The sequence below is a fragment of the Terrapene carolina genome, unplaced genomic scaffold (genome assembly GCF_002925995.2).
Source record: "Terrapene carolina triunguis isolate 2854851 unplaced genomic scaffold, T_m_triunguis-2.0 Scaffold374, whole genome shotgun sequence".
NCBI lineage: Eukaryota > Metazoa > Chordata > Testudines > Emydidae > Terrapene > Terrapene triunguis.
This window is the reverse complement of record NW_020664725.1, coordinates 17,422,813-17,450,170: the sequence shown is the minus strand read 5'-3', so window position 1 is coordinate 17,450,170 and position 27,358 is coordinate 17,422,813. Positions and strand designations below refer to the sequence as shown.

At 53.3% G+C, this 27,358-nt stretch overlaps 1 protein-coding gene across 1 annotated transcript in view; it reads left to right on the top strand.

The window, feature by feature from the left end:
* Nucleotides 1-27,098, top strand: part of LOC112111709 (FXYD domain-containing ion transport regulator 6-like) — a 51,051-nt gene extending 23,953 nt beyond the window's left edge. The window contains exons 2-12 of the mRNA XM_026657891.2: nt 1,240-1,302; nt 4,564-4,602; nt 4,777-4,851; nt 5,550-5,586; nt 6,538-6,587; nt 20,800-20,859; nt 23,333-23,371; nt 24,057-24,131; nt 25,948-25,984; nt 26,142-26,172; nt 26,930-27,098. Coding sequence (XP_026513676.1) covers nt 1,240-1,302; nt 4,564-4,602; nt 4,777-4,851; nt 5,550-5,586; nt 6,538-6,587; nt 20,800-20,859; nt 23,333-23,371; nt 24,057-24,131; nt 25,948-25,984; nt 26,142-26,166 — 500 coding nt within the window. The 3' untranslated portion in view covers nt 26,167-26,172; nt 26,930-27,098. The remainder of the gene's footprint in view (nt 1-1,239; nt 1,303-4,563; nt 4,603-4,776; nt 4,852-5,549; nt 5,587-6,537; nt 6,588-20,799; nt 20,860-23,332; nt 23,372-24,056; nt 24,132-25,947; nt 25,985-26,141; nt 26,173-26,929) is intronic.
* The last annotated feature ends 260 nt before the right edge of the window (nt 27,099-27,358 follow it).

The window sequence follows — 27,358 nt, the reverse complement described above, 5'->3', positions numbered from 1 at the left end:
CATTAAAACATGCTCTGGCAATGAGCACAGCGCTGACCTTGGCAGCGATGGTGAGAGCAGAGGTGGGAGCCAGCAAGGCCCCCAGGGAGTGATGTGACCTTGGAGCAGCAATGGCCCTCACAACCTGTAACCCTCCCCCCCACACCCGACCTGCGGCAGGCTGCTCACTCCACTTAATGCAGCCAAGCCAGGAACACAGCGAAGGTGCCAAGGGCCCAGGGACCTTAGCCGGGCTGAGCCCCACAGCCATAGGGCTCGGGGTGGAGGTGCCTCTGCAGAGCAGGCCCCTCTGCCTGTTTGTAGCTAGTCTGTGCAGGCCGGAGTCTAGCTCACTGCCGAAGTAGAAACTGGCTCCAGTGCATGCAGAAAAGGGTGCGGAGCCCAGTAACAGGGGGTGGGGGAGGGCTCAGGCTGGGCGTAATGGGGTCTTGTGTTTGATGATGTACAGCATGAGGGCAACAACTTTCCTCCATCGGTCCCTGGTGCCTGCTGCCCCAGCCCTGATCCTCAAAGGGGACCATGCTCTGGCCACCATGCGTCCGAGCTGGGAGTCCATCTGAGTGCGGCTCCTTCAGTTCCCGCCTAAGGGGTATTGGAAGCCAAAGTCACCTCCCTGCCATGCCCAAACGGGCTCCCAGCTCCTGCCAGTCTGGAGAACAAGGGGCCAAGTACCAGGTTACTCATCCACCAGGCCCAACACTTACACCTTTAACAGCACGCATGATGCCGGCCTTCCAGTTCTTTGGGAAAGCTGATGGTGCCCCGCAGCCGGCCTGCAGGGAGTGTAACGCTGCAGCTGGGCTTTAAAAGAGGTTGAATAATTTTATGAGGTAAACGATTAGTAGTTGAGGGTAATTAGTTGTCAGGCTTCAGGGTGCAAGCTGGTTCCCTGCAGGGGTCAGGAAGGAGTAGTTCCTCCACACAGACAGGATTGCACAGTTAGCCTGGTGCACTGCCCTCCCTGTGCAGCATCAAGCGCGGGCTGCTGCTGGAGCCAGGATGTGGCGCTCGATGGGCTGAACTAGAGGGGAACCCAAGCGGTGGGGTTGGATTCTGGTTTTGAACTTCTCTGAAGTTCCAGAGCTGTTGGATCCAGTGTCCTGGTCCAGGCTTATCTGCTGGAGTGAATCTGACGCACCCAAGGGGTCCCCCTTGCTCCCTCCCCCGCTCCATTGCTCTGCTGCTTTTGTCCTTGCTGCCTAGTGCGAAGAGTAACCCCCGTCCTCCTCTCTGTTCTAGTGGCCATGGAAACAGCGCTGATCTTTCTGTGCTCTCTGCTGGTGCCTGTGGTCGTGGCGGACGGTAGGTATCAAGCCTCGCACACCTTGCGCTCTGAAGGGGGAAGGGGTACAGCCAATGGGCCTGTGGGACCCAGGCAGATAAAGCAGAGTTGTGTATCCAGATCGGGGTGCGGGCCTGCGTACCCCCTGGGCTTGGAGCTGGCACAACTGATGGGTGGAGGAAGCATCAGGACTTTTAAATAGCCTTTTCTTGCTGGGAAAATATAACTCACAGCAAACAAACATCAGGGGAGCTGCTAGGGGAGGGCACTGGTCCAGCTTCGGGGACATCTGCTTGGCTAGCCCTACACAGTCTGATTGGGAACATGGGGCCATAAGCTCGGGTAACTCAGGCTCTGAGAAAAGCACCTAACAAGAGGCCATGAGAACCTGTCTGTATCCACCCTGCTTCACCCTACAGCTTCCTCCACCTTCTGCCTGCACCCACTCACGCTGCCTTGCATGTGAGCAATTGGCCTCAGGGCGTCTGACTGTGGCCACATCTGCACTGGGAGCTTGGGGTGTACTTCCCCAGCTCGCTCGCAGCAGCTCGATGAGAACTAGCACCAATATAGAGTCGTGTGACTGTCCCCATGGGAGCATGGGCAGTGGCAAGCCACACGGGGTACAAACACTCCTGAAAATGGTGAGTATCCACTTGGCACAGCTAAGCCAAGCCGCCACCTCTCTGCCCCCCTTTCTTGCCAAAGAAGGACTGCTTGATAGGGGATGGCCCATTCGCTTTGTTGACACCTGGCTGCGGTGTCCAATTTCCCTTTGTCTTTGAGAAACTGGTTTAGCCCCTCCCCAGACTTATCTGGGAAACACGCTTCAGTCATGGCTTTAGCTTATGTTCATGGCTTCACACATGACATTGCTCCATACATTTTGCCATGATATTACCGATCAGCAAGTTATGCATTTTCAAATGATCCCTCAGAAGGCATGCCTTGTACACCGATTATTACAGTGTGTCTAGGGTGTGAATACAGGGGTGCATTCTGTCACACCTCCCCCCAGAGAAAGCTACAGCAGGGGAGCCACTGGCTGACCTAGAGGCAACAGGTCGGGGCCCTCTCTCCTGGACAGGGCATCTGCCACCATGTTTTCTTTTCCCTTGATATGCACAATTTCCATATCAAATTCACATAGTGTAAGACTCCAACGCAGAAGCTTGGAGTTTGAGGCTTTAGTTTTGTGCAGCCAGATGAATGGAGAATGATCTGTTAATACCCTGAACTTTCTTTGACAAGATAGGGCTGTAACTGCTTTACTGCCCACACAATGGCATAACATTCTTTCTCTATGACAGAATAATTTTGTGCAGTGGGTGTCAATTTCTTGCTTAAGAAAGCAATGGGGTGTTTTTCGTTCTTCCCAGACTGCCTTAATACAGCCCCTAAACCAGTGTCTGATGCATCTGTGCACAGTTCAAACATGTTGTCAAAATCTGGGCTAGCTAAAACAGGCTTTTCAGACAAGATTTTCTTCACCTTATCAAACTACTCTTGACATGCCTTTGTGCATACAGCTTCATTAGGCTTTGTCTTTTCACGTGGATTTGTCATTGCAGACATGAGGTCACTGAACCCACACACAAACCCTCTGTCACAGCTTATAACACCAGATCTATGAAAGATTGGACCTGCTTCTTCGTTTGAGGCACAGGCCCATTCACTATGGCTTCAACTTTGAAGGGATCTGGGGATATTTGATCTCCCCTACCCAGTGTCCCAAATAAGGAATTCCGGCTGGTCAAGTTTTACACCTAGAGGCTTCTGCAGTTAGGTGTGTTTTGTGATCAGCCCAAGTGTTGCTAAACACTGCTGTACCATCAACACAGGCTCTTGCAAAGTCCTGCAAACTGTTTAACACTTGGTTGACCAGCCTCTGAAAGGTGGCTCCTGCATTAAGTAACCCAAATGCTAATGTTGTGAATCCATAGAGACCCATATCAGTGATGAAAGCAGATTTTTTTCTGTGCATCCTCATCTAAAGGAATCTGCCAGTTTCTGTTAACCAAATCAAAAGAGCTGAGATATTTAGCTTTGCTTAAGATACCCAGCATATCCTCAGTTCTAGGCATAGGATAAGCACCTGGTATTGTGACAGCACTGAGTGTTCTGTAATCAGCGCAAAACCTTACAGTGTTGTCTTTCGTAGGGCCCAAGACCACAGGTGATGCCAAGAACTGTCAGACTCTTTAATTACTCCCAGGTATAACATACTCTGTGTTTCTGCTCTTGCACCTTGCCACGGGCCCTGCAGGGTCTGCTTTGGTCCTTCTGTGACGATTTTGTGGGTGAGCAAGTGTGCCTTCCCTGGCTTGCTAGAAAACACTTCTTTGTGCTTTTGCAACACAGACAACACCTCTGCCTTTTCAGCTGGTGTTAACGCATTGCAGATATCATTGCTTTCCAGAGACCAAGTCAGTTTGGCATTCAGCCATCAAATCAATGAGGTGGTGTGTGCCTCAGTTTCCCCTTCTGCACAGCAGATCATGTTTACCATGGCTTCCCATCTGGGATAGGCTGTAAGTCTGTTTACATGCACCAGCTGTGGGACAGAATTCCCATGAGGCTTTTTCCCATGGTCTGTATCTTCATTCACTTCTGTCACCTCAAAAGGTCCTGCCCAATTTTTTTGCATTTTGTATTTTTTTGCTGGGCTTAGGACTAACACCCAGTCTCCTATTTCAAAAGAGTGTTTCCAAGTATGTTTATCATACCCTGCCGTTTGTTTGGCCTGACCATCAGTGAGGTTAGACCCATCGTGTCTTTTAACTCTTTTTCTGAATCTTTGCACGTATTCAGCTACTGGCTCTCCTTCTGCCTCCATGTCCCCTTCCCAGGCATCTGTGATGAGATCTAGGGGTCCCCTCACATTCCTTCTCTATAGGTGATCAAAAGAGGAGAACCCAGTTGATTCTTGGGGTACCTCCCTGTAAGCAAACAGCAAATATAGTAGCAACTCATCCCAATCTTGGACCCTCTTATTCGCATACATTCCCAGCCTAGATTTTAGGGTCCCGCCTGGACACATGCAGACAAGTCTCTCGCCTTACACTTAGCTTGTAGCTCTCCAGGGCAGGGACCAAATCCTTGTGTGTTTGTCCAGCACCCTGCACAATGGGGCCCTAATCCCTGATGGAGAGTTCTCAGCAGTACAATAACACAAGTAGTAATTCAATGCAAGTTAAGCCTCGCATGCCCAGAGGGATTTGGCACAGTGCTTGTAATCACAATGCTCATATTCACAAACTTTTTGTCTGTTTTGTTTCCAGCAGCCAATCAAGAGAAGGAAAAAGATCCTTTCAACTATGGTGAGCATCAGAGTCCTTAGTGGTATGCATATGGATGAGTGTGCACAGTATATACCCTAGTAGTGCTAAAAGAAGTGTGTGTGTGTGTGTGTGTGTGTGCACGACTTGACCACGTTTGTCTGAACACTGCAGCCCACTTGGAAATGAAAACTTCCCTTGCCTTTTCCCCCCTAGATTACCAGAGTTTGAGGATCGGCGGTTTGGTGTTCGCCGTGGTCTTGTTTTCTGTTGGAATTCTCCTTATACTCAGTAAGTTGGCGAGGGCTGAGTCAGCGGCCCAGTGAGATAGCATAAAGAACCTCATGGCTACGAACTGGCTGCCCAGGGACGTACCTAGGATCTCAGGACTGTGCTCCAGTGGCTAGTCTATGCCACAGCCCGTGCTGCAGCAGCTACACTGCTGCTTTCCATCTCTCCGAGCTGGAAATAGCCCTGCCAGCTGCAGTGTAGACGGACCTTAGTGTAAATGGGAAAATCAACACTCTTTGAGGGCCCCGTTTCTGCTGAAGGGCCCTTGTACCCCTCTCAAAGCACTGCCGGGGCTACACTCTTCCCCTATCCCCCCACTCCCTTCCCCAGTGGGATTCTGCACACTCAGACGCCTCAACGTTTATTTTGAGTGCTATTTCAGACAGCGCAGGAGGTGACTTTCTAACCTGTGGCGTGGCTGTGTCCGTTCCCTCACGCGAAAGAGCTCTGCGGCGTCCCCCTGCCCTGTCATTCATCGCTGCGTGAAATGCTGTAAGGCTGCTGGGAATCCTGCAGATCCATAGCGTCCCTGTAAACGCAGCTCTGCGAACCATGGACCCACTGCCAGGGGACTCGGACGCTCCGGGGTAGTGAAGTTCTTGGGGAAGCACCGCTGGTGCTCTGGGGGTGAATGGCTACAACCTATTCCAAAGGGAGGGTTTCTCTCATACGCTCACGATATTTTCTTACTCTTCCAGGCCGGAGGTGCAGATGCAGCTTCAACCAAAAGCCCAGGTACGCGTGCGAGTGGTGGTTAGCTGGTAGACGCTTTCTGCCTGGAATTGGAACCCTCTTTAGACTCCTGACCCATAAATAAATCCGTAGATACATAGCAGCTGGGAGAACGTTCCTGCTAAATGAGGATCCCCACTCTGTGCTGCTTCCACAGCCAGAGCACAGAGCGTGCCACGAGGTTCCTTGAGTAGCAAGGGCAGGATGTCTGCTTGGGGAGGTTACCCCAGTGGGTGCACTTCCCAAGGGCCAGGACTCAGGATATTAGCCAAGCAGGAGAGTCCTAGTGCAGTCACCAGCCTCGTCTGCCTGGGGGACACTTTTCCTTGCATGTTCTGATTGCTGTTCTCCTAGGGAACCTGCCAATTCAGTGGAGGTTGTAGGCCCCTGTGATAGCACATCCAGGAGCCCGGCACACAGTCCCCTGGCCCCACCAGCCAGCGCATTGCAGGGTGGTGCAGTGGTGTGCCGGGGGCTCGATGGGAACCTGCTTTATTTCGTATAGGGCCCCGCAAAGCCCAGAGAGGCTGGTGCAAACTTAGGCTAATCAAGAGAGCCAGCCACTGTACAACGGATCCTCTTCTCCCCGCACCTCCCTCCAACAGACTGAGAGCATCTCCTCCCCAGTGCTCTGAGAGCTCACAGCCGCCCCTGACCGCTGCTCTGTAGCCCCCATAGCTCCGTGTTGCTGTGGCTCCCACCCGTGCCAGCTCCTGCCCTGGGCTCTTGGTTTGGGGGTTATGGATGACAGTCTATGTTTCTTCACTGGGGTGCGTTTGGGTCATAAGACTGAGGGCCTAATCTGAACAGGCATTGAGCATGCATAGCCCACCTGGTCTCTGTGCTCAGCCCCTCCCAGCCTCAGGCACTCAGTTAGCCGTGTCCAAGCTCCTGCTCCGCGCACTGGCAAGGTGGTAGCGCCTCGCAGTTCTCACTGTGCATCTCTTGTTGCAGAGCCCCTGGGGATGAGGAGGCTCAGGTGGAGAACTTGATTGCCTCAAACGGTAAGGACCTTGTTCTCTTGCGGCGCGCACGCTGTGTTTTATTGAAAGATGGGCCCTGGCTGCTTGCCAGGCATGGAGCTGGGCAGGCGGCTGAGGCCGCTTGGTTGAACTTTTAAAGACGTTTTGCCATTTTCTTTGCAGCAACAGGGGCACAAAAAGCAGAGAACTGAGCTAGAGCCATCAGGTGAGCCACACCCAGTGTTTCGTATGTGCTGCTTCTCCGTGCCGGGCGGGGTTAATGGCCGCCGCGCGTGGGGCTGAGGTCAGAGCCTCGCTAGATGTTAGCAGGATAGTGTGGGGCGGGGGTGCGGTTTGTACAGAGCAGGGAGCACAGGACTCCAGCACAAATCGGGGGGTTACATGTTACTCGGTTGTGCTACGGTATCGGGTCCATTCCAGGATCCAGCCCCTGAGGCCTGTACTCAAACAAAGTCCCAGTGCGGCGCCTACAGAAAAACCCGAGGGCCCGATTCTGGTCTCCCGTGCATGTGTGTGAATCCACCGAAGGTGAGACTGATGGGCATGAGAGCCGAACCGGGCCCGACGTGGTGCTCAGGATCCGGCCCTGGGGCTGGGGTGCAGGCGTCCTGTTGTCACTCAGATCCGGTCTGCGGCGGAAGGGGGAGGTGGAAGGGAGGTGCACAGGCAGCCTCCCAAAGGGCTGATTTGCGGCAGTGTGATTTGTGAACGATAAAGCCACGCACGTGCAATCTCTCCGGAGTGCAGCGACACGTCGGATTGTCTGTGTAACCTGCCGTGGCTCTCCCCGCCTCTGCGCTGCCCGGGCAGGGCTGACACTTTACATTCCTCAAGCCGGAGCTCCCTGGTGTTCATGTCTCTGTCCCTTCCTGACCTTCGTCCTCAACACCATGCAAGCCGTAAGGCCACTGGGTACAGGGGGGCTTGCTAGTGGGTTTCCCTTCTCTAGGAGCTCTAATTTACTGATGATCCTCCTACTTTATAATCCACATTGTCTTTCTGGAGACTTTGAGTGTTCGCTGTACGCTCTGCATGCGGCTTGGTGGATCAGTTACGCTGCAGGCGGTGCTTTGCTACCAGGGAAAGGTGCTTTGTGCCTCTGGTAACGTGGGTGCTTAGAATTAATGGCTCCAGGGGCCATGTTGTTAAGATCTGTGGCCCTTCTGCTGGGGCTATTTATTTGGACGTTGAGTTCTAGTTGGTTAAGTTGGGATGGAACCTCAAATACCAGGATGGGTCTTGTGGGCTCTCTTAAGACATTACAAACCCTGCAAAACCAGGCACTTCTCCCGGTAACTTGACTTACATTTCCTTGCTTCTCCCTGCTGCGCATGCTGCTTGCTGCTCCGTCCATATTGCCTAGTGGTTCTATGTAGAGCTGGGTGAATTTGCGAAGCACAATTTATCGGATTCATTTCCCCTCTTTCTCGGCTCAGGGACTCCCCGCTCCCAGATGGAGTTTTCCTTGAATGTTTTTGTTGCAGTGATGGGTAGATTGCGAACCCCTGTCTGAGAGTGTTCACTATCCTGCTCTGCTGGGTAGTGGGAACGGGTTGGGCAGGTCAATGCCCTTGTGCCTGTTCTCGGATTGCATAAGTGCAGATGTGAAAAGGTGGCACCAAAATACAGGATTTTTAAAAAAGAAAAATGTAAATTTGGGTCCCAGAAGTGTCTGCTGGAGTGAACAAGCATGTGCTCTAGTTAATCTTTGCCAGACAAAGCAAGTGCAATCTGCAATGCTTGGCTTTTTCTTAGTGTCTCCTCTGCTTGCTTCCCTGATGAGGGGTTGAGTAGCAGGAGCCAGACTGACTCAGTGTCCTCCCTTCTCACAGATCAGAGACCTGAGGACAGACGCTTGGACCACAAATGCAAGCGACCTGCAAGAAAGCGAGAATGACAGCAACAGGTCCTCCTAAGGAGACGCAAAGAAGCTGTGTCTGTGTTACCCTCTGTACTTTAATACTGGTTCTCTATATAACAACCTAACTAAACTCCACGCGCGGTACTGTCTGCCTACAGTAATGTGTAATGTTAATGTATAACGACCATCGCCATTAAGGCTAGCTGTTGACGATGTTGTATTAGTAAGTTTCTCTTCATTTTTCTAGTGCTGTTGAGTGGTGCGTGGCTGTGTGAGAATGACAGGATGTGCTTCCCGTGGCACTTTGCTCGGCACCATATTGGGGGCGTGGTTCCTTGTCCTTTCTGTGGGGAGGGGGAGGTTTTTGGGTGGCTGCCTCTCAGACCTGGGAGCATGGATCATACGCCACACTGCAAACTAAGGAAGGGATTGTCCCAGCTGAGTCCTGGGACGAGCTGAGTCCTGCTCTTCAGTGTTTGTAAAGCACCGTGTGCATTTATGGTGGGCTATAGATAGCTAATAACAATAGTGTTTATTGGATCTCTTGACTCCGAAAGCAAGAGCCTGGTGGTGCATGGAGCCAAGTCTGCTTCGTGCTCCGATCCTGGCACAGCACTCGGGTTTTAGCCACCCAGAACCCTAGGGATTTAAAGGGTTGGCCAGCATGCTGCTTCTGGCTCTGCCCCCAAACACCAGCTGTTGGAGGCGCCCAGAGGAATCAGACACTGTAGGGAGGAGCTTTTCCTTGTGTGGCTCTTGCACTGGGGCTGGGAGGGGGGTGTTATTTTCACATCTGGGCTGATTGTGTTTTATTCTCTTGGTGGGGCAGGAAATCTGTTAGAACAGGAGATGGGTCCAAACCAACCCCCCGGCTCCAGACTCTGCGTGTTTGACGAGGGGAGGGCGGATCTGAATCTGAAGTCACATCCAGATTTCTAAGCTGGCCAAACCCCGAGCCCAGGCCCAGATTCCCTCCTGGGCTTTGGGGAGTTTGAAATCTGAATCCTGGCTCCCGGCTCAGGATCTGCTGAACTGGGGGCAGCGCAGCACCTGCGGCTCTAGTGAGAAACCCACGGCCAGTGGCACCGGTTCAGCTAAAGCCTCGTCCCAGTTGTGGTAGCCAGCCCCTACAGCCCGTGCTTGTGCTGTGGATGGCTGGTGTGTGCGTGTGTGCAACACAAACGTTGCACGCTCAAAGCATTGCAAGCAGCAGGTTCTTATGATGCAGTGTTTTTTTTAGTTTAGACGGGGCTTCGGGGATCACTTCAGTTTTGTTTTGGTGAAATTGAATCTGCAGATAAAATACAACACAGTACGGCTGGAAGAGACCCTTGGGGAGCAGATTGCAGTTGCATTTTGCAGTACCAGCCATAACCATCATGCGCCCCTGGAGCACGGCCCCAAGGGCCCTTGCTGGTGAGGAGAAAGCAGAAAAGCCAATTGTTTTTAATTCTCAGACCGCACCTTCATGCCGGCTTAAACCAGGAGAGCTCTCTTTGCAGCATGTGGCTTGTCGCTGCAGCACCCTCCTCTCTGAGCTCGCAGCTAAAATCGCCTCCCCCCAGGAGACGTTCTTTTAAATGTGATCAAATGCTTTGGGGGAAGAGTCAGTGAAATGCCCCAGTCCAGTGACACTATGCAGGGAGTAACCCTGCTCCCCTCCTCCGTTCTGTGAGACTCTGCAGGGGTCGGGGAGGAGGTTAGACTGTCTCTGAGGACTAAACAGGTCTTGTCTCAGAAATTGTCTCTGTTAAAGGGCCAATTCTTATTTGTCTAAGCCAGCAAAGGGATCCAGGGAGCACTGCAGGAGATTAAACGCAGCAGTACTGTACCGTGAGTGGCCACATCTTTGTTAATTCCTTTGCCGTTCCCTGTGGTGGGGTACAGGGGGTTGAGTCCTTGGCATTAATATCATGTGTAATTCCATAGCAGCTAGACATTGTCAGTATCCACTTGCTGTACAACACCCTCCTCTGCCTCTGCAGGGAAAATAGAGCCCTGAATGGTGCTGGGTGACCCTCCAGGGCTCGGAGGGCAGCTCGGATAGGATGGAGGCTGCCCCCATGCAGGTGGGCGATGCACCACTTATTTCCTATGCTGCATTCAAGGTGCAACTAGGAGTTAAGTGTTGCCTGCCTCTGTGCTGGCCCAGGACACGGGGGGAATTTCCCCCCCAAAACTTCCCAAAGGCTGGTCACTTATCCAAACCTCTGAGCACCCAGGAGTATGGCCCAGTTCTACCTTTCCTGGTAACTTATGCATTACAAGGGGCAAACTCATGCGGTCAGGTTACCTCGTAAGATTCCCAGTACTTGCCAGGCAGATGCACAAACCCAATGTGAGATAAAATAAGGGGAAAGAAATAAAATTACATTCAAGGGGGATGAAAATTTCAGAACGTCTGTGTAGGTCCAGATCCATTCCAGGGAGATTTAGGGAGAGAAGGTCCAAATTTGATCCATCCCAGTTCTTCTGCCCTGGGCTCCAAGATGAGTGGGTAGGTGAGCAGAAGGAAGGTTTGTTTGGGATCCATGACTTCAGGACACAATATTTTGTTTTCCTCCAGTGGTGTGTGAGATGGGAAGCACCTCCTGTCCCGCAGTGTGAGGCAGAGTGAATGTGTGTTGTGTACCTCAGACCCTTATCTTTGTCCAACCTGTAGCAGGCAGTAATATGTTCTTTTTTTCTTGGTGGCATTCTACTGATCCAAACAGGCAAACAAGCAAAACCCCTCCCAGTCCGCCCCCTGAGTGTTAGCTGTACGTACACCATGAGTTCTATGTTCAGAGTGACTTCAGTGTCTGTAGTGTGCAGTCAGTATAAAAAAAAAAAAAAAGTTAATCGTATATGTAGAAAATGGCAAAATCTTGAATGTTGTAAAATAAAACCAACTGTTGTGTTTTCATTTTAAATCAGCAAACCTTGCTGCTGTGATAACGGACTGTTGTATTCTGTGTTGTGATCCAGAAACTAAGAGGGGGGGAAAGGAATAAAATATCATTTCTATCTTAGTGAGTCTCTAACTGTTTTGTACCATAATGCAGGGATTTCTAAGGGGAGGACCAAATCCTTTTTCCTGAATGGAAGCAAAGCACCAGACCCAGCTGGTAAGGGGTTTGGGGCATGGGGCGTCTTTTTGTTCTGTTTGCACTGTACCTAGCGCAGTGGGGGGGGGGGGGGGGGTGCTGGTCCGTGACTGGGGCTCAGAGGTGTTATCACAATACAAATAATAAATACTGTTACTCTTAACAATCATTCAAGTTCACAGCTACAACTTCCCAGGATGCAGTGCAACCTTCCCCTGACCAAGCAGCATGGTGCATCATGGGAGATGTAGACTGTCCAGAATAGGGGTATCGGGCACTTGAATTATCACTCCCATGGGGCAATGCGCCACCACAGGGAAATGCAATTTAATGTGGAACTGATTCGAAGTGAGACGCTTGGGGTCAGTTCCACAAACCAAAGGCAAAGGTTGAAATCCTGGAATGTCGAAAGGTTTTGCTCAGGAGCGCTGCATCGTTTACCCATTTCAGAATCCAAGTATTTTGGAAATTTTTGTTTTGAGGTCATTTCAATATTTCAATTTTTCATCCCAATTTGGGCCAAATGTTTGTTTTGATTTTTAACGGTTGGAATTTCCCGTGGGATGGCCATTGTGCTGCTCCCGTTGCTCTGGGCTGAGCACAGCTTGGCCCGGACAGAGCAGCAAAGACAAGGGGGCGATTTTGACTGAAACCCTGGCAGGCGTGGGGAGGCAGCGCAGTCAGCTAAGCATGGGGATGGTGCGAGTGCACATGGGTGGAGGTCTCTGCAGGCTGCAGAGGGTAATATAACCATCTGTGAAGGCTGGAGGTTAGCAATGGGTGTACCCTGCAGAAGAGCTCTCGACAGCTCGAAAGCTTGTCTCTCTCACCAACAGGAGTTGGTCCAATAAAAGCTATTACCTCACCCCCCTGGTCTCTGCCCGGGCCCTGGAAGATGTGGAGTTAACTCCGCTCAAGTCACATGCCCCCCCACAAGCATTGGGATAGGGAGCCAGTGTTTCTAAGGGATGAGGGCTGCCCCCTGGCAGTGGATTTTGCTAGTACTGGGTGGAGGCAATGAGGAGGGCAGCATCTCTCTGCAGGATGTTTCCGTTGCAGGCTGGCCCCAGCAGCTCACGGTGGGTAGAGCTGTACCAGTGTCACGAGGCTCTCAGACAGTACAGTGTGTCCGTGTCTGCTCTGGGGGGCTGGCCCAGACGGTGCCAGGCAGGAAGCTATTTATTCCTCCCCAGCAGAGGCCCTGCCCTCCTCACGCGGAAGCTGGATGTAGTTTAATGCCCAGTTGTTTCAGAGACTCCCCATGAGTCTCATGGCAAAATCGGAATTCTAGCTTATTTGAATGGAAAAGCTAGATTTCCAGGTGTGTGACTAGCTCCTGGTAGCGTCCCACTGGTTCCTGCTGCTAGGGAGGGGAGGATGGTTAGGGACTTCATTGTCTTCCAAGGGACAGAGGCAGCGCCAAGAAAGACGCCTTTTATCTGTTGAATAATGGCTTTAGGTTTCTATGCTCCTAGCAAACGTGCCATGCATGAAGCCAACCATTTCTCCAGGAGGCAGACCCTGTTATCCTGGGGTAAACTGAGGCACAGAGCGAGCCAGTGGCTGAGTCTGAGGTGGAGGTGGGGACAGAACCATGGATTATTCCCACCACTGCATCAAAGCACCAGAACCATGAAAGACATTTTCCCTCGGGCCTATTTTACTTGGATGAAATAGTGTCACCCTTCATCGAACCCAGAAACCCCGGTAAATTCCCGTCCGTTTCATGGCTCTCCCCTTAGCAGATCGGAACTACCAGGTCACCCATTGGGCAGGAAAGATCAAGCTGTATGTCTGGAAAGTTTTGTTTTCACTTCAGGGTTTCCAAGACTTTTGTGCTTCGCTGCTCCAGCAGTCTTGAAAATACTGAAGAAAACAGCCCCCCGGGGACGGGCCTTTTTTACGATATGCAGAGGCCACTTGGAAGTTTCCTTTAATGCAAATAGCAATATTTGGAGACAGAGCCCAGCACGGAGCAAGCAAGGCTTGGGGACGGAGCCCAGCGTGGCGTGAACAAGGCTTGGGGACAGCTCAGTGCGCCGTAGCTAGCACACACACCGCTCGGGAGCAGGTGGATTCCAGGGGGTGAGTTACTGTGTTTGCTCCTGCTGTGGCTCTCCCCTGAGTCAGGGCTCACTGGCGGCAGCCAACCTTTCCAATTAACACCACATTGCGTGCTGACTGGGCGTGCATTGAATTCTTGCTGGAACCAAAGCATAATTGACGCTAATTTCATCCTGCAGCTGGGCTGCTAGGTTGGACGTGCAGCTTCATCTGCTGGGTATGTCTGAGTTTGGTCGCGTTTTCCTCATGCTCACGAGTTGGGTGAAAGTGGGCTGCACCTGATCTGGAGTGGCGAAGGCAACACTGCCTATGCTCTTAGCACAGGCACAGCTAGACGCTGGCCATCTAAAGGTCCTAGGGCATTTTCATGGGCCTCAGCAGCTCTTGCAGAGAGCTACTGACTCTGAAAGGCAGCAGGGAATGGCAGCCTCCCAGCCAGCGGGCTCCCCTGGACCTGAGACTGGGGGACTCTCAATTCCCAGTGGAGAGAGAGGATGTTCTCTAAACACCAGGCAGCTGCTGTTCTGCTGACGTGGTCGTTCTGAAGGACGCACCGCTCAGTTCAGTATGACAGCCGCAGCCTGGAGACGCTTGCGCCTTTTGTACGGGCATGTGGTGCCGGTCTGTGGTTAGACCACAGGACCGGGAGTCAGGACTCCTGGCTTCTATTCCCAAGTCTGCTGCTGGCCTGCTGTGCGGCATTGGGCGAATCACATCGATTCCCTGCGCTACGTTTGTAAAGCGCTTTGAGACCCGCCGGTGGGCAGAGCACCAACAGGGCCTGGTAGGTTTATTCTCCACCCGGCAGAGCTGAGTATCTGCAGCAGAGAGAGTGGCCGAGGCAGCAGAGTGCATTCGCCACCTCTCTCCCTTCAGCTGAGCTTCACTCAGCTGCAACAGGAGCAGGTTTTCCAGGGGCCTCAGATCCACCTCCAGTGTGCGCGGGACAGGGGGCGAGGGATTCTGCTGTATGGCGCTCTCCTTCCTTTACTGGGCTGATCTACAGCGGGATCAAAGGGACACTCCTGCTGTGGGCCGGGCCTCCAGGACTGGGCACTCCCAGGCCCATCTCAACAGGCTAGCGGCTTGATCCACAGCCCAGGACCAGCTCCTGCCTGTCTGGGGAAGGATCAGACCAGCCTGGAAGCGGTTACTCCTGTAATACAGGAAAGCGGGGGAACAAAGCAACACCCGCTCGTAAGGTGTAGAATGACAAAGGCAGATGAGAACAGAGGGGAAAGCTGGGTTTCCCCAGGGTTCCTGGTGAATGTTGGAGGCAGTTAAAGGGTGAATGTGATGATGGAGAGGACTGAAAAGCCACCTCTCGTCCTGTAGCTCTCCGGTGCAGCGTGCAGGGCCAGACACGAGCCAAGGCGGGCAGTGCAGAAACCCAGGGATGGCTTGGTCTGACCTTGGTGAATTCCAATGGACAATGGTCCTGTTCTGTCTCCAAGTGTCTCAACTTTTAGCCAGCTCCTCTGTCAGGAAATGGTTAAACCCCCAACGCCTCCGGCACTATCCTGGCTGTGAGTGGAGTGACCGGGAGAGAAAGCCAAAGGGCCAGGCTCTGCGTGCAAAGCCAGATATGCTCACTGAGCCGACTGCCTGCAGAGGGAGTGAGGAAAGGCCCCAGACATGGCCAGGCTGTTTAACAATCTGCATGAACCCACGGCCAGATGGAAGCGATGGAGGAAAAGGTCCCTCCCCCCGCCCCCCCCCCACCATGTACCAGCGAAGTGTCTATTGCCCCACCTCATCGTGAGCAGAGCTCCACCAGAGTCACCCCTCTCTGTCCTGGAGGTCAGTGAAGAGCTGTGGGGGAACTGATGAAGCCCTATGGATCACACTGTAAGTACTGGCTAATGAAGGGAATATTTGTCTGTCTGCTTTTGGGGGCACAGGGCGAGGTCACCATTGACCAACCAGCTGAATCCCAATCCCCCACGGTGCAGGCAGCCGACGGAGCATGCATGGAATTGGGTGTCATGCACCTGCCAAGACGTCCCCAAGCACTGAGTGACGGTGTGGGGCTAGCTCTGGAGTAGCGGAGCGTGCTTTCAGCTGGCCGGTAGGTCCTGCAGTCTGTGCACTAGGGCAGCTATGGGGCCTGATCGTGCTGCACTGAAACCAGGGGTGTGCTGTTTACTCCAGGGGTCTCTGGGCCCCAGGGGATCCTGAACTTCGCCATCAGCTTGAGGCAGGGCAGCATTGCTGAGCTTGTGAAGGGAGCTTGGAAGGAAGAATCAGGGCTGGGAATGGTTGGGCTGCGAGAAGCCTGAAGAAGAGTGGAGGGTTTGCTGGCTCCTGGCCCTGGTCTGCCTTAATCTGCCCTTGCATTGTCTCTGCTGCACCCTCTGGCTGCTGCTTCGCCCAGGCTGGGGAGCTCTGTAAGATTTCACGTTCTTTTTTCATTCCCTTTCAGCTTTTTTAGGCTATGTCTGCATTGCACTTCCGTCAGTAAAATTTTTGCCGGTTAGGGGTGTGAAAAAACACCCCCGATCGACAAAAGTTTGACTGATGAAAAGCACCGGTGTGGACAGCACACAAAGCTACTGCCCCTCCTTGGGGGTGGTTTTATTTTGTTGGCAGGAGAGAGCATGGTTGTAGAGGCACAGCTAGGCTGCTGTAAGGTGTGCAGTGTAGAGACAGCTTTAGTTACGAGGAAGAGGACTGTGCCCTTTCTGAGACGGGCTCAAGCTGCAAAGCGTGTGTGTGTGTGTGTGTGTGTGTGAGTGTGATCTGTAGAACCTCTGAGCCAGCTTCTTGCTAATGTCAGCCAGGGGACAGGGTTCCTCCCCTTGAAGCTTGTAGCAGAAGAAACTGTGGGAAGCTGCCCCTGCTGCTCAGCTGTGTTTTAGTGCCCATTTGCTACAGCCCTGTGAGTGACCAGTGCAAATAGCAAACGATGCCTGTGCTCAACTGGTGAGGCACCAGGGGGGACAGCCGGGCTTTGTTAGAGCTGACTGTGTTTCCTGTCCAATGACAGGCGATAAAATCAGTTTTGTGCTAGGAGGAGGGAATCTTTCCAAGTCACCTTTCAATGGCCCCATTTTCTGCAGCAATTTTAACAATACCCAGAGACTTTCAGAAGTGTGTGTGTGTGGCAAGCCAGCCACTTTGCACTATTGAAGCTGTGCAATAAGAACCGGGGTTTGGTCAGTACATCTCAGTTTCCTATTCCCCCCCCTTTCCAAAAACTGTAAATCCCAGCTGCGTCACAGAGTTAAACAGGCTGCAAAGTCAAGTCAGAAAGTGTGTGTGTGTGTGTGTGTGTGTGTGTGTGTGTGTGCGTGCACGCAGGGATGGGAGGGGGAGGTCTAGGCCAGAGGAGATGTGGTCTGAAATGAGAGTTGAAAACAGAGCGGGAGTGTGTGCATGTGGCAGTGAGAACAGGGAGGCTGTGTCACAGGGTCTGCTGCAGAGGGGGAGATTCTTGCACCCAGAGAGTTAGTGAGCCGGGTCAGAGAGGGAGGTGGGTGCTACAGGGGCAGAACAGGCTGGAGCAATACAGGGCAGCACATTTGCACCTGTGAGTTTTTGTCCCCAAGTGACAGCCTCTCCCACCCGTTATATTGGGGATCCACCAGTGCAGAGGCCCAGAGCCCACTGAAGCCTGTTCCTCAGGGAACGGAGCTGTGATGAAGTGGAGCAGATGGTAAGTGCTTGGCATGATGTGGAGCAGAACCTCACTTTGCCAGTGGATGAGGAGGTGGGTGGCTAAAGCTGGCAGCCACCCAGCAGGGCTGGTGCTGGAGGGAGCTCTCTCATTCCAGGGGCTGTAGGATGCTCCAAGACATGCCAAGCACTAGCTGTGATGCTTCTCAAGGCACGCAGGGCTGTGAGCTTCCTTGTTATTACCTGCCACCAGCGCAAGGGAATCTTGCTGGGTGTTAATTCCCTAACACAGCCAGCCTGTCAGTCACTCACGCACTCTCCTCTGGGCTACACCTGTCCTGTCTATGCCTGGGAGGTTGACAATAGATGCACTTCAACTCCTTTGTCCCTTCAAAGTGTCCCCTGGTGGTATCCAGCCCCTACTCGGTCGCTGGATAACCACAGAAATCCCAGCTGCTCTATTCCCCAAGGAACAGTGTCTTGTCATTTACCAGTTTCACCTTAGCCAGCCGCTCCTGTATCCCATACTGCACTTGAGTTCCATTCCAAAACAAAAAGACACAACATCACGGCACATGCTAAAGCCTAAATGGTACGAACAAGGACTCCTCTGGTCTGAGGAAGCACATCTCACCCAAAGGTCTCTCCAGCGCTTTCAGCCAAGCCAGGCTGAGATCCCCCTTTGCATGAAGCAAATTCTCTGTCCATTCGCGTCCCAGGTGAAGGATGCTAGGGTGTATCTTTGTGCCCCTAAAAATACCAGAACAAGCCTTTGGGTTCATGTCAAGATAGGGTCCCTCTGCCCCCTGCTGTTTACTTCTTCCTGTTAGTTTCCTTCTCAAGCCTCCACCAGCTCTTCATTAACATTTGACTTAGTATGTTAATAGACCCCTATTGTATGACAAACAATACACAATGATCTACCCTGGAGAGCAGTGCCCCCCTCCCCCAGTTTATCTCAAGAGATGCGTGCCCTAGAGAACATGCTGTTGCTGTTTAGTAAGTATGTAACCATATCTCTGTACATGCATCTCACAATGGTTATAATGATTAGTGTGACACAGGCTTTTTCTAGGCACATTACAGGATGTTCTTGGGGTGAAGCAAGGAGATCCCTGCACCCCGTTATACCCCAGTGCGCTCTGCAAGTTACCATCCAGAGGTTCTTGGGTCACGCTGGTTTAGTTAAAGCTAACCTGCACCAGTCCAACTCCTGCGGCATCATTCTTGGGGGTCGAGGGGTGTGGTTTGTTCACTAACTCACAAATTTCAGTCATTCCTCCTAGGTCTTCCTTTATTGGGACAAACGGGGTCTGCTGCATGGTGTGCACTACAGCCAGGGGCTGATGCAAGCCACAGAAGTAGGATTCAGATTTCCATTACACTGAGGCCGTTAATGTTTAAGCACGGGGAGCGCGCTGCCATTCATTCACCCTCTCTGCAACTGGCGTTTAGGCTTTGCTGGCAGGCAGACAGCGTTCCAGAAGTAGGATTCAGATTTGGGCTTGATTTGAGGCTGTCTCCAGCCAATGATGCTAAGACCCGAATTCCAGGGGTCATACCTCGGTCTGCTTTAAAGAGACAAACAATAGACCTGGTGTCAGTAAATAGCCTGTAACCCTGGCACTCAGACCCTGTGCTGATCAGCACCTGGCATAAATCCCCAGACAGACAGACATGCTGTCCTCCCACCCCCTCACTGCAACTATTGCTTCTTGCTTATGCAAAACAGAAGGAGAAACCATTTTATGACAAGGACAAACATTCTGAAATGCGCCCCAGCAGTTCCTCAGGGCCAGGGTTTTAGTGTGAGACCTTGGTATCACTGAGGCTGTAATTAGAGCTGATTAGATTCTCAGGCCTGGTCTACACTAGGACTTTAATTCGGATTTAGCTGCCTTAATCCGAATTAACCCTTCACCCGTCCACACTACAGAGCCAGTTAATTCGAATTAAAGGGCCCTTTAAATCGATTTCTGTACTCCACCTCGACGAACGGAGTAGAGCCTAAATCGATTTTGTTAATTCGAATTAGGGTTAGTGTGGACGCACACCACCGAATTACTGTGTTTAAGTTAATGGGGTAGTGTGGCCGCACACCACCGAATTAATGTGGTTTAAAACCGAATTAAGGTGCTTAGTGTGGCCGCGCACAATCGAATTTATACAACCTGTTTCCCAAATTCGAATTATCTAAATTCGGATTAATCCTGTAGTGTAGACATACCCTCAGAGCTGGCCTAGGACGGTGTTTGTCAGGCTATTCAGCTAGCTGGCTAGGTTCTTCCACTGCTGCCCAGCATGGTGGTGTCAGGGTGTGTTCCCTGGGGGCTCTGGGAATCGGGTGCAGAAAGAACTCCCTGGGGTAGGTTTCAGAGGGGTAGCCGTGTTAGTCTGTATCAGCAAAAACAACAAGGAGTCCTTGTGGCACCTTAAAGACTAACACATTTATTGGGCATAAGGTTTCGTGGGCTAAAACCCTCTTCATCAGATGCATGGAGTGAAAATTTTAGCCCACGAAAGCTTATGCCCAAATAAATTTGTTAGTCTCTAAGGTGCCACCAGGACTCCTCGTTGTTTTTTCCCTGGGGCAGGTTCCACTCTGTAAGCACCATAACAGTAATCGGCTGGGATGCGTGACTTGCTGGTCACTGATTGCCAGAACAGAACAAACTGCACTTAACAGACTGCTCAGCATTTAGCCTCTGGCTGCTGGGGAGAGGGGAGGTTTACAGACCTGGGGGGGAGAGGAGTCAGCGCGAAGCGATCTGCGTATGCAGACAGCATTGGCAAAACCAATGGCATGGACTGGACTGCTGCCTGATTGTGTACTTCCAGTTCCAAATGAGGTGTGCGGCTAACTGGTCAGTTTGTAACTTTCTGGTGTTCATAACTCTGAGGTTCTACTGTATCCTCTCCGAAGGACTGGGACTGGGGCAGGCTGCTCCATCAGCAGCTCAGAGGCTGGGCCTGCAGAAGGGCCAAGCAATGCTGAACTCTGGCCTGGCCTTAGTGGGACCCCTCTCTCCCTGCCAAGCTGCCAGTGTGGTGGTGGGGTAGGATTTCCCTTCCCCTCCTATGTTGCTAGCCAGTAGCCAGCCAAGAGACATGATCAAGGGATCAGAGCCAAGGGCCGGAGCCAGGAAATCCCACAGCTCTGCCTCACTGGGTGACCTTGGCCAAGTCCCTTCCCCGTGCCTCAGTTTCCCACCGCAACATGGAGATAATGACAGGACCCAGCAGGCAGAGCTTGTGGGGGCTGGGTAGGAAGGTTGCCAAGCACCTGGAGAATGAAAAGTGCCCTAATTGGTTATCAGCCCTTCCCCTCTCCCTGCTGAGGCTGTCAGAGCCGAGATGCCCCTCGCTGAACTCCATTGACCTTTCAAACAGGCTGAGGATGCATCTGGCTCAGCCCCTGCTCTCCGTGTGAACTGGAGAGAGCTGGTTGCAGGGGGTTGTTCTTTCCTTTGCCCCTCAAGGTGTCTGATGTTTCCAAAACCTGGGTCTGGGCCATGTGCCTCACCTTGTGACTGGGATAAACATTACACTGAGGCCGTTAATGTTTAATGACGTTTGTCCCCCGCCCCCCCATTAATGTGCTTTCCCGGTGGTACACACGCCCAGACCAAGGCACCCACTGGACGGCTCGCTGGGAAGATGGCTGACGGTAAGGGTCTCGCTGCTCTTCAGCTCCCAGGGACTGTCGGAGGCAGGCTGTGCTCTGCCAGGCTGTACCTGGGAGCACGGGGAGCGCGCCGCCATTCATTCACCCTCTCTGCAACTGGCGTTTAGGCTTTGCTGGCAGGCGTGGCAGGCAGACAGCGCTCTGTGCTTAGGCAGGCAGACAGACGTGAATGCTCCTTTAGCAGGGAAGCGTTCCCAGTGCTCTTAGACGTGGGGGCCTAAAGCCCCGGTTAGACATCTAAATCAGCAGAGTGGTTTGATTGTCAAAGGCGCCGAGCACAGGCTGCTCTGCGGGTGGAGCCTTCGCAGGGCCTCAGGAGCCGGCCATTAGGCTCTCAGGTGGGCAGATTTGGGCTGATGCTTTTAGATGCCTTTTCCTAGTGCTTGGAGTGATCTCATCCTCTCACATGGAAAGAGGGCTCTGGAAACCCCCTAAGGATTCAGGAGAGATGCTCACATAACCCCAAGAGTTTTGCCCTCGGTCGGCAGAGGGAGCAGTAGTTCTAGGAAGGGTCAGTATTTTCTAGAGGGATTTTCCCTTCCCAGTTGTTCTCACCATAGGACTCTGTGGCAAGTGAAGGGGACCGCGCAGAGAAGAGCGGCACAGGGACAGAATGAGTGGGTCAGCGCAGCTGAGCAGAAAGCAGTCGTTCCTGTGCTGTGCTACTGGGCAGTCGGCAGGTCAGCTGAGCTCTGCCATTTCACCGAAGGGAGTGGGAATTGCCGTCGGGGGTCAGGGTCAGATTGCAAGCGGGCACTGTGTGAAACCTGGGTGTCGGTGATGTAACACCCACAAGTGGTGGCTGATTTGTGCAAACACAGGTTCCTAGACACCCTGGAGCCATTCAGAGGGACACAGGCTAACCAGTAAATCTGCCCATGGTTAAAATGGAGATTTGAATCTGTGACAATTCTAGCACTTTCCTTTTCATCTCTCTTTTTCTGTCTTATTCCCCCAACCCCCATGTGCCCTGTTTGGAATGCAGTGATTAACAAGCCCCCCCGGCCCCACCTACAAACAAAGCCAGCACTGTAAAAGGCAAGGTGGTGGTAGGCAGATGAATAAGAGTCTGAGTTGTTGGCTGTTTTCTACCCAGTGCTCCACAGTCCCCTCCGCGTGCGTGAGAAATAATTGAGTTGGAAAGGCAGGTTAGAAGGTGAATATTGAATGTGCCAGTGACTGGTGGCAGCTGTGTAATTCTACGCAGGTTAACCTTTTCCTCCTCCTCCTCCTGAACACGTTGCTTTAGACCCGGTCGAGATTGGAACTTGCCCAAAGTTTAAGGGGTGTTTGGATCCACCCAGGAAGTTTGACTCTGGAAACCAATTTCCCCCCCAAATCCCAGGGACATGGAATCCAACCTGCCTCTAGCTGCTTCCCGTGATGGAAAATGGTCTGAAAAAAATAGCAGTTTCCTGAGGACTCTTTGGAAAGCCAGTCATGCTCCCCAAGGAGCACGTAGTCTGTGAAATCAACCGTGTCCTTACTCCACCCCTGCTCCATTCTCCATTGCCCTCACGGCCTGTTCCCCGCACAGAGCTCTCTCTGGGGACCAGGGACCCTGCTAGGTTTTACGACTCCCCCAAGACGCCGCGCCCAGTGCCCAGGGCGCTGGGCTGTGCAGATGCCTGGCAAGCAGCAACAGTTACAATCTGTCCGTTCGGAGCAGGTTGTGGTGATCTGTGACTGTAGGCTTGCAGAGCAGATCTGTTTGGGAGACCGAGGACTGGACTAGCAGGGAGGGCCTGTGGGTCAGAGAGGAAGTGCATTGGCACACATGTTCAGGAGAGAAAGGGCTGGAATAATGGGGGAGGGGTTGGGGGGAAGAGAAAGGGCTGGAATAATGGGGGGCGGGGCGTTGGGGGAAGAGAAAGGGCTGGAATAATGGGGGGGTTGGGGGGAAAGGGGGCTTCAGGTCTAAGCTGAAGGGTAGATTTTGAAACATGCTGTTGAAAATGAATCATACCCACATTGACCTGGGGCAAGTGGACAGAGGGAGGGGAGGTACACGGGACTCGCAGACTCTCTGGCACTTGGACGCAGTGAATTTGGGGCCGGTGTGTCATGGTAGCTGTGGAAGCCACTGGGAGCTGGTCTCATGGGCTAGGGTAGGGTCTATCCCCGGCATTCCCAGTCTCCACTGCCAGCAGCCCCACGAGATCCCACAGGGCTTCACCATCAGCCAGTCAGAATGTGGCGGCTGTGGCCTGGGATCACCATGCCCCGAAGGCTCTCCTTGGCTGCCATGGGCAGGGACGGATCAGCTGTTTCCCCAGCTCTCCCCTGGAGCCCTGGGCACTGTTCAGGAGACATGCCCTCCCCGGGGCAGCTAGGCTCAGAGTCTGGGGTGCGGGGAGCCCGTTCCACAGCCGCTGCCTCGTGTCGTGGAGCTACGATACACCAACAGCTTTGGGACCCCACCGGCTCCTCACTGACCTGCTCACTCTTCTTCCAGAGATCGTCCCAGAGCAGGTGCCTGACAAGTTCACCTACGGTAAGACTCTCCTCTGCGCCCTCCCACGAGGCCCTGGCTACCCCGGCCTTTGGTCTGTAATTCTTTGTCCAGGGGTACGGGTCCGCCTGTGCTCCAAACACCCTGGAAGAGACGGCCCCTGCCCGGTGTCAATAGGACGGAGCGGGAGGGCTGTTGGCCCCTGGGTGCTGGCAGGGAACTGAGGCAGATTCAGTGACTCGCTCCCGGTCACACAGGGAGTCTGGGATGGGCCAAGGATTGAGCCCAGATCTCGCCATGGCCCTTAGCCCCAGGCCAACCTTCTGCCCTGTGGTTAGCCCCTGGATCTGTAGGCAGCGCCAGCCCCAGTAACCATCCCGTAGCCAGGGGCACAGCTCTGTGAGCTGTGGGTAGCTGCGTTTGATGCCTTTGGTGGCACGCATACATGTCACACACGTCTCACAGAGGGCCCGGGGGGGCCTGACACCCAGCTGCGTGGCACGGGGAGTCAGAAGCAAAGCCCTTCACGGCGCTGTTCGAAGGCAGCAGCCCAAGCCCAGCTGCTGTTGGTGCTGGAGCTGCGGTGAAGGCCTGGGCCGCCCCAGCGGTAGATGATCACTCTTGCTCACCCAAGAGCTTCAGAGCTCGGTGAGATGCGACTCTCCCCTCCCCCAGCCCAGCTCCCTTTGCTCCGCCAGGCTAACAGGTGTCTCTCTCTCGTTCCGAGATTACGAGACCATTCGGAATGGGGGGCTGATCTTCGCCGTGGTGGCTTTCGTGTTCGGACTCCTCATCATTCTCAGTAAGTGTCACTAGTGGGGGGCTGCAGACCGGTCTCCCACCACCCCAAAGGCTGGGGTCGCGTGGGGGCTCTTCTCTGCTCCCCACCACTGTGCTGCATGGGGCTGCCCAGTTCACGGGAAGGGAGGGGAGGGTGCATCTGTGCTTTGTGTGTGTCACAGCCTGGGGGCCGGAAGGTCCTGCTAACATGCATGGCAGAGGGGCCTAGGCTTAGCCCTGAAGAACCCCAGCAACAGCAGTTCCATGATCTGTCAGCTACGCTTAGAGCTTCAACTTTCCCTGAAATGTTTAACCTGGCCTCCCCGCCCCTCGCTCCGCCCTGGGCTTGGACATCAGTGAGAACAATGGTCTCTGTCTCCCATATCTCCTCTCTGCTTTGTTCTCGCTGCAGGAGGCCCCACTGAGCCGGGGGCCAGAGGCTGGGTACCTGGCTCAGAACTTAGATGCAGATTTGGGTGCGTGTTAATCTTTAGTAGAAGCTGGTAGGAAAATTTCCATCAAGGCAAGATTCCAACAGAAAATGGGGGTGGGGTGGGGAGGAGATTGTGCAAATATTTGCAGAAGCAATTTTGCATTTTCCTGCCAGCTTTAAGGCTCAGGGTGAAAAGGTCACCAATTAAAAATGGGAGCAACAAAATCTGACATTTCTAGAGGCAGAAACCAGGTTTTCCAAAGGGCTCCACTCCTGCAGACTCCCTGGTGACCCAACATGCTGGGCTGTTTTGCAAACCTAGACACTTTGCCCACTGCTGACATGCAGCCAGCTCCGGGATGAAACACAATAGACATTTAACAGTGCACAACACTATCGGGAAGAAAGGGGAGGAGAAAATTGTATGCACTTGAAACTGCAGTAGCAGTTTCGAGAGAGACGCAGAGTGGAACTACCTGGGGTGGAGTTCGGCCAGAAGGACTGGGTCAGCCTCCTGGCCTCTGTGCAAAGTGCCATGGACTCTTTAATAACCTACGCCATGCGTCTCACCCACTAACCCCAAACGCTGCGCACTCTGCAGATGGGAATAACAGCGTATTCCATGTGGGTTCCAGACGCACGGCGGCTCTCTATAGCTGTGCTCAGGGCACTCCCAGCAGGCAGGCAGCCTTGGCTCTCTCAGCTGGTGTCCATGCTTGGCTGGGCCTTGTGGGGACCTTTGGCTGAACAGGGCGTTTGTTCAGAGAGCTCAAGGAGGCTGAAATGTCCCATTAGCACCCACAGGACGGTGAGGGAGAGCCCAGAGCACATTCCCAGAGTGCACCTCCCACCCGGCTGGGCAGGGGCAGGCGGCACGGGAGTCAAACAAGGAGGAAAATAACTACATCACTAAACCAAGACCTGGTGGCTCGAAAACAAAGCTAGGGGTCAGTCCAGAGACGGGCACGGTTCTGACCCCACCCACCCCCAGTGCCCGAGGGCTGGCTGGCCCCACAGCTTCGGGGACCCCAAGCCAGACTCCGGTGTGCCTGCTGAACCAGGGCTGTGCCTAGAGTTCCCACCACTGTGGGTGGGGTGGCCTTGGTCCCTATGCGATGGCTGCAGAGGCCATGCCGAGTTGAGGAGGCAGAGGCTGCAGGGGAGGGGCTCTTTGCCCCACAGAGACAGCAGGGTTATTGTATCAAAGAGAGAGGAGCAGCAGAAGGTGGGTGGAAGCCTGAGAGCAGTGAGGGGGCGTGTCGGCCAGGGAGCACCAGGGTGGGGCCAGGGAGCACCAAGGTGGGGAGGGCCAGGGAGCACCGGGGTGGGGCCAGGGAGCACCGAGATGGGGAGGACCAGCACAGCCAAGGCGAAGGAGGCCTCAGACGCTTTCCCTTGTTTCCAGGTCGGCGGTTCCGCTGCGGAGCAAAGAAGAGAAGAAGGTTGGTGTTCTTTTAAATCGTCCAAGTCAGTCAGCCCATGTCTTCTCTTTAGTGGGAGTCTGTAGATGGTTCGAGGGCCGGAGACATTCACTTTCCCCTTGTCTGCTTTGGCTCGTGCTGATGCTACTTTCTCTCTCTTTTCCGTCTGTTTCCTTAGACAAGGTGACGATGACGAGCTGTAGCTGCAGGTACGTGGAACAGAGGGAGAGCAGCGGGGAGTGGGAGGCAGCGTGGATAGCAGGGCTGTATGGTGTATCAGGCTGGCAGTGATGCCTGATGCACTGCACCATTGGCAGGTGTCCATCCTGCTAGGAAAGGGTTAAGTGGGCTCTGCTGACTCCCTGGGGCAGGAGGCTCAGTACCCCACTGGGACATAAGGGAAATGGGAGGGATTCTCTGGGAGGCAGAGGATCTAGGGTGTGGACTGAGCAGCCTAGAGAGAGGAGTCCTAGGAGCTTCCCCGCCTGCGGAGAATGTCTAAGTCTGAGCTTTATGCACGTATCTATTTTGTAGGTAACAAAGCCAAACCCCAGGGAAGGGTTGGGGCTGGACTCTACCTGCTGCGTGGGCTGTATCTGTAGAGCAGTTTGGGAGAGGTACCTGCTCACAGCGCTGCTGTTTAAGTCCAAGGCCAGGACGTGGGGTGGGGGTGGAGGGGAAAGGATCCAGGTGGCACAAACCTTTTTGGATCTGATCCAATGTGAGGAAACAGTATTGACATCCACACAGTGCAGCGGCAACCTGGGACGAAAACTTCTCAGCCAATCAGATGGCTCAACGGGCAGAGAATGGGATTGCCCGGTAGGTGTGGCCTATCTGTGTGTGTTTGTGCAAGAGGAGTGCCGCATGCACCAGCAGGGGGCGCAGCCCTGAGCTGAGAACTAGTCTGCAGGTATCTACTGCCCGGCTGATTTAACTCTTTCTATTATTTCTTTCCAATTCCAGAGCTGCCTGGACTGTCTGGAAAGAGGCTTCCTGCCCAGTGCCCTGTCGGGGGTGGGGGGAGTTCTCGCCAGGAGCCAAGCCCCTTGCACCGGAGACATTAACCCTCTCAGCCCTGCACCTCTATACACACCATTGTCATGGCTTTCCTTTGTAAAATCAGTTCAGTGCTTCTTTGCCTCAATAAAGCTTCTGCTGAGAGAGGGTTAAAGCTTGTCCCCAGGTGGGTTTGAGTCAGCCGGTTTCTCTGCCCGGTACCAGTTTCTTTTTCTGTCCAGAACCATCAGACAATTCTGAACACAAACCCAGCAGGTAAAATCCCTCCCCCTCCATCCCCATAAGCATTGAGCTTTAACCTTTTAAGTGAATGGCCTAAGTGCCAGAGGGGGAGGTATTCTGAGCTGGGCGCTCCCACAGTCTCTCCTGTTGAAG